Below are 9,547 nucleotides of genomic sequence, written 5' to 3'. Positions count from 1 at the left end.
TCTTATAACGGCAATCTTATGAAAGGTTTACATTCTGCCTGTTGGCTTAACTCACTTTATCTGAGCCTGACACTTCACCTCGAGTGTCTGAGGTTAGAGGTCGGGCAGTGAGCGGGACTCTCACAAAGCATGAGCGCAACGGAACTGATCTTCTTATTTCATTGTAGTGAGCAGATGATACCGAGCACTTATAGTTTATGTAAACCCGGTCCCCAAAGTTTCACAGAAGCTTTAACACATGAATGTTCAATATTTTACCTCCTACAGCTTTCATGACATCTTTTTCCCCAGACACTTCCTGTTATGGGGTGACGATGCTCTGTCCCGGTGTCCCAACTGTGCTCCTGTGTTGTCATGTTGTGACACGGGCTTCCCATGAAGACTATAAGCGGCTGTGCTGATTACATTGAGCAGACATGGTCCACTATTGTCACCATCGAGAAACCTGCCCTGAGCAATGCCATGCAGCCTTTGATGTATACAGGGAGTGGCTGCAAAGAGATGCAACAGAACATAAAAAAAAATTGAAAAGAAGTATTTTATTAAACGTCCTTGGAATAGCAGTAAAAACAGGATGGGGTTCCAGTACTTCCCAATACTATTCAAAACTAAAAGATCCTGGGCTTGCATTGGGTACGCATCACTTTTGCCACCATATTGTGTAATATGCGTCAAAGTAAAAATGAATAGTAGTTGATATGCATCAAAGTAATAATCTGACACCAATTTTCTGCTGGTGATGACCGGCGACGTAAATGCAGATTAATAAAAGCATAATCTCCGTGTAGTACCAAATATAAACCATGAATGAGACTGACTTGTTTCATTGTATTCAGCGTCTAAAGGCTGCAGGATAGAAGCGCAGATTATTGTCGGGACCCCGGGAACCGTCATGGATTGGTGCTTCAAGCTGAAGCTTGTGAATGCAGAGAACATATGCGTCTTTGTCCTGGATGAAGCGGATGTCATGATCGGAGTTCAGGGTCATTCTGACCATAGCATGCGTGTGAAGAGGTGGGTGCATGTATACGTTGATCATGCTTCTGACATGCCATGCCCCTGACTTTGCAATGTAACATGGTTTCGTGAAAGGTCATCTCACAATGTTTTATATAAACCTGTCCGGTGCTTGACACTTGTAGAAGTGAAGGTCCCACTGTTAGATCAGCAACCATAAGATGCCTGTTGTTAACATACCTTAGCAAGAACAGCCTACCGATCCTTTCACTAAGCTCCCCCTACCTATCTTAGAGCAGCTCTGTGACTAAAAATGGTGCTATCATTGGTGGGGCAGGGGGCATCAGATGGGTCACCTTGGTTTGAAGGGGGTGGTGATTAACACCAATGTCATTCAGCTCAAGGACTTTAATGCAGAAATCAAGGATTCCACCCAAAGCCCTGGTAATTTTTTTTTAATCCCATACATTATTTGTTTAATTTTTTTCCCTGTGGGGGGAGGGGGGTATTCTTCCAGGGCTGAGCAGCACTTAAATAATAACTTGCTAGCTCCATTCAGTCCTGGAGCACTGAGCCTAGCCTGCATTCTATGTGATATGCTGCGTGTCCGTCAATAAATAGATGCATTTGGAGTGCCGGTGTCCATATCCTTGTTCTTATTTGAGGACGGCTGCCATCCGTGGATCACCGCTGCTCCCATTTATTCTACATGGAGAAAAGCGGATAGGAGTGCCATGGTTTCACGGACTATAGCCTGCGTGATGACGCATCCCCTGCGGGGTGTATAAACGACAAGCTGGGCTCATAGGAAAATGGCAGAATGACATGACAGAGGTTTGCTGATGCTAGACAGAGGAGAAAGCAACTGTGCTGGAGGGGGCGGGTACATGAAGCTTGGCAATATTGGGTCAGCGGTGGGCAAATTAATATTGAATTCAGGATTCAGTCTCTCCAATCCAGGAGTCGGCTCCATTGACAACTATAGAAAACCTCAAACATTGGCTGCCAGATGTAATATTCTAGGAGCATTGTCTACCTGGCTCCTGGGATTTGTCCAGCCCTGTATTATCCTATACCATTCCTGGAGTCACCCTTTAATATAAAAGTGAAACTAGGATCAGAGGAAGGTTTTCTGGCTGGAAAAAGTTATGGCAAGCCGCTCTTGGGGAGCACTTTAGCATATAAACATTTTTTAAAAAGCTGATTTTCTGGTTAAGAAGATTGTAGGGTTCACAATCCAACATCCCTTTAGTATAATTGGTAAGTATTTACGTAGAAATGTATTGCAACATCAAAACATTTCAGTCTGATTGTTTCCCCGACCTATTTTTTTTATATGATCTGTGCTCAATTTTAGGATTAAGTTAGATTTATTGTGATCTGCTTCTCTATATACTGGAACTTGGTGTATAGGGTATGGCCCTTAAGCCCTCATTCACACGAGAAAAGGCCGGCGCGTACAGCTCCGTGCTGTGTGCATGGCTGTATCGGGCAGCTCCCGGGAAGGACAGATGCTGCGTGTGATTAGTATGCAGCCCCTGTCCTGCTCTATGGGACTACGCAGCCATATGCCGCCCTATGCTCACCCCAAGTTGAGGTCCGTACGGGTGTCCCGGCTCGGACGCAGACAGGATCCATCCTGTCAGTGTACGAGTACGGACGTGCAGGGAGGGTGAGCATAGGGCGGCGTACTCCTGTGAAGGAGGCCTAAAGCTAAACTCCTGACAAACCGCTAAATGTGCAAATAAAATTCATATCTGAGAGGTTTTACTTGCAAGGTGTCACTGTCCTTCCAATCCTGCCATGCAGAACAGCTAGTAGGATGGACCCGCTTTTATCTATTAATTAACTGCAAAAGGGATGCAGCGAGTGATGTGCTCTCTGGACAGTGACAGAGCAGCAGACTAATGATGAGTTTGTCCCTCTGCTCATTTCATCTCCTATCAACATGTTCCTTATCAGCACATTTGCATGCAGCACGACCCGTCACGTTCATTGGGGACATGTGTCTGCCTGTAGACAGTAATAGTAAATAAAAGTCATTCACCGGCACACACTTGAAGGGTTTTTAAAGTATTGATATGTTTATTCAATACCAGATGTCACATACTGTCATACGGTGCTAACGTTTCGGGTCCGCACAGGGATCCTTCATCAGAGCGACAGATGTGTGCCGGTGAATGACTTTTATTTACTATTAGTGTTTTGCACGGCGCCATCCGCGTGGTCACCTGGGCACCACATATACCTTGTGGTTTTGAGACCGTGGCAGTTTGAATGGGATTTGGACTTTGTTGCCTGTAGACAGGACATTAATGTTGGCAGATCTAAAAGACCCAAATTTGTGCCGCTCTTAATGTACTTTTTAATGCCAGCAGTTTTAAAACCTTTTATTATGAATATTTTATTTATTGCCCCCCCACCACCAACACAGAGCAATGACACCGAAGTGCCAGATGCTCCTGTTTTCTGCTACGTTTGAGGATACCGTGTGGTGTTTTGCCGAGAGGATTGTGCCAGACCCGAACATCATAAAGCTGAGGAAAGAAGAGATGACACTTGATAATATCCTGCAGTTCTACGATGCCTGTGAGGACCGAGATCAGAAGTTCTCAGCGCTGTGCAACATCTACAGCACATTCACCATTGCTCAAGCAATAATATTTTGCCAGGTATGGCTTTTCTTTACCGCATTCTTGTCTCTTGCACCGCATGGTTCACTTACAAATGGTGTTCGTCTCAGGGTGCACCCAAAAGGGTCTCTTTGGATAGAGCGGGGGAATGGTTTTGTATTTTACTGCCATCTCTGCTTCCATGAAGGACATTCCCCACTTCATTTCATCCTTCCCACTTAGGAGTGAGGGAGAAGGATTTTTGATTAGGTAAGGGCTATAACATCTACGGCAATTTCCAATTTTTTCTCTCTCTGAATTGGTGCTGACACTGTCCTTCCTTCTGGAGGGGGGCTACTTCTGTTCCCATGGGTACTGTGTGTGTTGTAAAGTAGTCACCGCTCCAAGATCCCTCCTGGGATGGACTACAATCTCAATACAAATCAGTAAACTAAACCTGAGATTGTAGTCCATCCCGGGAGTGAGCTTGGAGCGGTGACTACACACAGGGTTCACGCTCCAAGTTCACTCCCGGGATGGACTACAATCTCAGGTTTAGTTTACTGATTTGTATTGAGACTCTAGTCCATCATAGGAGCGAGCTTGGAGCGGTGACAACTTTACACCACACACGGGGACCATGGGGAACAGACGTATCCCCCCTCCAGAAGGAAGGACAGTGTCAGCACCAATTCAGAGATGATTGGAGGATCTACAGCCGAGTGATACACAAATAAGATACATTTTTGTTCAGAGTTAAGGTACTTGAATGTATTTTTAAGGTTTAACTCCTGAGTTTAGTGTCACTTTAAGGAAAGCCCCTTGGAATGGCCTGAAATGCACCACATTGCAGGGTGTACAGATTCGCATCAGTTGCCTGTTTTTACTGGCCTTCTGCCCCCCCCCTCCATGTGAACGATATATATGATGTGCTGGTGTTGAAGTGCTGAGTAGCTGAGGTAGGGCATTGAGGTGCCTCAAGCAGCTCCAACTGGGAGAATTGTTTGGTCTGCCATTCCAGTGGACAGGAAATGGTTATATAAATGTCAATTTTCCATTATACTTTCAGCCTGGGTCAGGAAATAGTCTGCATTGAGATTCATTTGTGTCTCTTAGTTTGTCCTCACTGTTCTGTTCATAAAACAGACCCGCAAGACGGCTAAATGGCTTTCCCATGAAATGCTGAAAGACGGGCACATGGTGGAGCTTCTGAGCGGAGAGCTTACAGTGATAGAGCGAGCCCACATTATCCAGAGATTCCGCGAAGGCAAAGAGAAAGTTCTCATCACCACAAACGTCTGCGCTCGAGGTGAAGTGTTTGTTTTGTGTCAAATGTGCTGATTTGGGATGCCATTGTCTCCCTTCCTTTCAAGTGGCCTGTATATGTGTAAAGGTGGGATTACCAAAATACCGGGGGCTAAGGGTAACACTAGTGTTGCTTCTGAGTGTAGATGGTATGCCGGAAAGTTTCAGCACCACATGGCTCCATCTTGTGAGCCATTTGTGGTCCTTTTTATGAACTTTCTAACCAAGCTGCCAGGGCACAGCTTGGATTGGGAGCAGCAGAGTTACAGCTTGGATTGGGAGCAGCGGCAGCAGAGTTACAGCTTGGATTGGGAGCAGCAGAGTTACAGCTTGGATTGGGAGCAGGGGCAGCAGAGTTAAGCTGGCCATACACTTTACAATTATCTGCAGATGTTCTGTGGTCAGATGGAAAAGGTGCAACAGATTCCTCCATCTACACCGGGGCCATCTGTTGCACTTTTTCCATCTGACCACAGATAATTGTAAGGAGTATGGGCACCTTTTATAGCTTGGATTGGGAGCAGGGGCAGCTGAGTTACTGCTGGGAGGTGGCAGGGGCAGCTGATCTGAGTCTGTGCTGGCGGCAGGGTTAGCTGACCACTGGTTCTGATCAGACACTACCTAGCTTGTGACTGTCTAACGTTTTTGTGCCTTGCTGTACTAATACAAGATATTGCTCCCTTTTTTCATTTTCTTTTTAGGAATTGACGTGGAACAGGTGTCAGTCGTGGTAAATTTTGATCTGCCGTTGAACTTCAATGGCTACATTGATTATGAGACTTACCTTCACCGTATCGGACGCACCGGCAGATTTGGCAAGAAGGGCATCGCCATCACTCTTGTGGAGAAATGCTGCTTGTACATGCTACTCGACATTGAACAACATTTTGGTATGTATATGTGTATGTATGTATGTATGTATATGTGTGTGTGTGTGTGTGTGTGTGTGTGTGTGTGTGTGTGTATAGCTATAGCTTGTGGGTACTTGAACATGTACAGAAAGTGACATTTGGCGGCAAATGTATTCCCAGTCATGGCACTGGAGGGATTGCAGAGCTGTGAATGGTCCTTGTGTTGCATTTTCCCAGCAATGTAGTTATTAACAGCTAATTAGTAAAAACTTACCGCTCATGCTGCCAAATGTCACTCCAGTGCAGAGAAATCCCCAGCTGTGGCTGGCCACTTCTCACAGCAGGGCCTGTTCACATGATATCAGGTGCAGATCTGCAGACTGATGCAGTGCGTTTTGGCCGTGTTTTTGAGGCGTTCCAGTTTTCTTGCTGGAGTGGGGCTGTTAGTATGTTAGCTGCAGTGCGTTTTTGATGCGTTTGCGTTTCCTGACCGGACAAAATGTGACATGCAGTATTTTTTCTGTCGTAAGCTGAACGGACTGCGCACGTGAGAACTGGAGCCCATAAAACACATAGGGATACATTTTGAGTGCAGCAGCGTACGGATCCGGTCAGCACACAAAACGGACGTCGTGTTAACAGGCCCTAAAGCTCCCGTTTCCTGTGGCGCTTATTGGTTCCTCCTGATGATTAGCTCATCAATTATGTCCGGTAGTGACATGGCGGGATAGAGGAACCACTAAGATTGGCGAGGACACAGGAGATCGAGACTTCTGGAAGTGTTGGTTTCAGAAGGCACTTTAGCTGGGGATTTCTCTGCAGTGGTGCGGCGCTTGGTGTCAGGAACACAGTTATTGGTGGGTTTAGTTATGACAGGGTCACTTTAAGAAACCAGGCATAATATATTCCTTGAATATTTTGGGGTCACAGAATTCCCTAACAATTCTGGATCAATCTTTTGTTGGCCCCTTCCAGCAGCATCCTTGGCTGCTAGACCTGGAAGATCCCCCTAGCGCAGTGATGGTTTCACCTTCTGATAGACTCCTTTTCCTCCCCATTCATATAACTAACGGGGTGAGTAGTGTGAATGGCAGGCACAAGGCCGCAAGCGCTTAGGTTGATGGAGGAAGAGGTCATCAGGGAGAATGGAAGAGTGTGCAGTGGGATAAGGAAATCTGCAAACTGTTTGATAGCGGGGGTTTGCTTATATGTGAGCAAGCTAGTTCACTAGTCAGTCATCGCTCCTGAACTAACATGCCAGCAGCTTTGATTACACTTCTACAGGAGTATCTACTGTATACTTTTAATTAACCACCTCTGGGCCGGCCGTAGTAAAAAAAAAAACGGCCGGCCCAGAGCTCTCTAGATCTGAGCGGGCTTCTTTAGACGTCCGCTGAGACACGCCCCCCCCGCGTGAGCGGGAAATGACCGCAATTTAAAAACAGGCAGCGGTGCCTGTTAACATACAAGCGATCCGCCGGTGGATCGCTTGTATTTTGCAACGATCGGTGCGTGCCCCCCCCCCCTCCGCCATTGTCCCGCTGATCCCGGTGCAAGCCCAGGATCAGCAGGTCACCTGTGTCACAGGGGATCAGAGGGAGCTCGGTACACGATCCCCCTCCGCTATCAGAATGCGGAAGTGATGTATAATGTGTCACTGTCTTGTGTCACTCTCCAGCTTCAGAAGCTGATGGAGCAGATCTGTGCTTCATCAGCTTCTTTGGAGGTCCGTAGGTGACATTAGGGGTCTCGGAGACCCCTGATGTCTCCATAAAGAGGACCTATCACATAGGGGGGTTTTTATTAGCCCCCGTATGTGATAGCAATAAAGTTTTTAGTGAAAAAAAATGAAAGTCCCCCTCCCAAAAAAATTTTAAGCTACACATAAAAAAGAATTACAAAAATAAATAAATGTAAAAGTCCCCACCCATACATAAAAGACGATTGCGCCCATTACGCCGCGAACGTCGCAGTGAGAGCAATAATTCTTGGGCCATCAATCACTGATAACACTAAACTGATGAGCGGTAAAAGCTTTTAAAGCGTCGCCTAGGGCCAATTTTGGGTATGGTAGTTTTCTGCGATATCGCAGGTGCGCGCAATGTTAAAGCTTGACATGTCTATTTAACGGACGTGACCCCGACTTTTATATTTTACCAAAAAACTGGGTAATAAGTGTTTCCTAACAATGTAAAAAAAAAACTTTTTTTTTTTTCAAAAATTCAGTAATTTTTCCTAATTATAGTAAAAAAAACCCCCCCCCCCCCCCAGTGGTGATTAACCACCAAAATAAAGCTCTCTCTCCCCAAAAAATGGTATAAAATTCATTTCAGTACAGCGTTGCATGACGGAATAAACGTCAAAGTATGAATACCAGGAAGGGGGTCTAAACACCTGGTCTTCAAGCGGTTAACAACTGTGCTCCAGACCTGCAGCAAGACACGGTCCATCAGAGTCCTAGAGCAGGGGTAGGGAACCTCTGGCTCTTGTGAAACTACAAATCTCATGACATTGCAAAATTGTCAGAGGCATGACTCCTGGAGACAGATGCATCATGGGCTTTGTAGTTTCACCACAGCTGGAGGGCCAGTGGTTCCCCATCCCTGTTCTAGCTGAATAAAAAAAAAAAAAGTGTGACTTATTTACTACATTTTATCATTTCAGGGACAAAGATCAAGAGAATCAACACTGGAAATGTGGATGAGCTTGGAAAGGCCCTGCCATTGGGGAATCTGTGAAAAATAAGAACATCAGTAATAAATAATAAAACATTTGCACTTATCAAGTTTGTAACTTTTTATATTTGTTGACACGAGGCGAGCGGTACGAAGACTTGTCTGTTTTCCTGCACCTGTCAGTCTTGGAGCCGCACGAGGGAGAATTTGTATCCCTGACTCTGATGGATGAGGCTTGCTGGGTTTGTAATGCCCATTATTGCACTAAGCGCACTGTTTTTTGATGTTTACAGTTTGAATGTTTTACTTTGTCAGATGTTATTATTATAGGTTTGTGAATGTTCATTTTGTTACCCTGTTCTCACTTTGTTATTTTTCCCTTTGGTCTGTATTACAATGCACAATACAGACCTGAAATGTAAGTGTTTGCAATGCCACGAGCAATATATATATATGTCACATTTTATGTTTAGAAGTTGCACTTTGGTGTCTTTTCACTGAATATTTCTGATTTGTAGAAGAAATGCACATTGATTTTTTTTTTTCCCAGCAAATTCTTGGTTGCAGTATTAAAGTTGAGGAGTTTGAAGAATGTCACAAGGTTCAGAATCAACAGCTTTTAAGGAAAGCCCCTTTTAGGCTATGAGGTTCAGGTTTTTTTGGGGGAGTCTTCACAGCGTGTCAAAGTCTAGTAGAGTCAAACCCCCCCCCCTTTTGGTTTCTTATTTAGGCTTATGTGACAGAAGGAGAGAGGTTATCACAGCCTGGGTGGGTCTTAAATATTCCAATCACCCTGCAAATTAAAGACACTGTCACCGTGGCCATGTAAGCCCTATGTATTCCTTTACCAGCGATCCCTCAGCACCTTGCATTAGAATGAGCAGTGACATCACTCCCCCAGTCATGTGACAATTCTCAGACATGACTGACCGCTGTCAGAGAAGGTGACCTATTCCTCCATAGCTGGGAGTGTTGGGTCTGGGGCGAGTATTAGGGAGTTGGCCTTTTCTGTTACTTTGCCCTAAAATAAGCAAGGTGACTGTCCCTTTAAGTAAGAATTTAGTCCTTTCTGTAATGGACTACTAAGGTTAATAAGTTAGCAGGGAGCAGCCATTTTGTTAGGTGGCCAGGCTTTCTGGACCATGCA

The 9,547-nt window shown here is 45.3% G+C and overlaps 1 protein-coding gene across 1 annotated transcript in view; it reads left to right on the top strand.

Annotated features, from left to right (window-relative positions):
- LOC108789088 (ATP-dependent RNA helicase DDX25-like) overlaps positions 1-8,463 on the top strand; it is a 10,634-nt gene extending 2,171 nt beyond the window's left edge. The window contains exons 4-8 of the mRNA XM_018559018.1: positions 837-1,014; positions 3,392-3,629; positions 4,716-4,878; positions 5,576-5,764; positions 8,390-8,463. Coding sequence (XP_018414520.1) covers positions 837-1,014; positions 3,392-3,629; positions 4,716-4,878; positions 5,576-5,764; positions 8,390-8,463 — 842 coding nt within the window. The remainder of the gene's footprint in view (positions 1-836; positions 1,015-3,391; positions 3,630-4,715; positions 4,879-5,575; positions 5,765-8,389) is intronic.
- Positions 8,464-9,547: the final 1,084 nt, after the last annotated feature.

The sequence above is a fragment of the Nanorana parkeri genome, unplaced genomic scaffold (assembly GCF_000935625.1).
Source record: "Nanorana parkeri isolate BGI_ZX_2015 unplaced genomic scaffold, ASM93562v1 scaffold376, whole genome shotgun sequence".
NCBI lineage: Eukaryota > Metazoa > Chordata > Amphibia > Anura > Dicroglossidae > Nanorana > Nanorana parkeri.
Note: the sequence above shows the minus strand (reverse complement) of the source record. Positions and strands in the feature narration are given on the sequence as shown.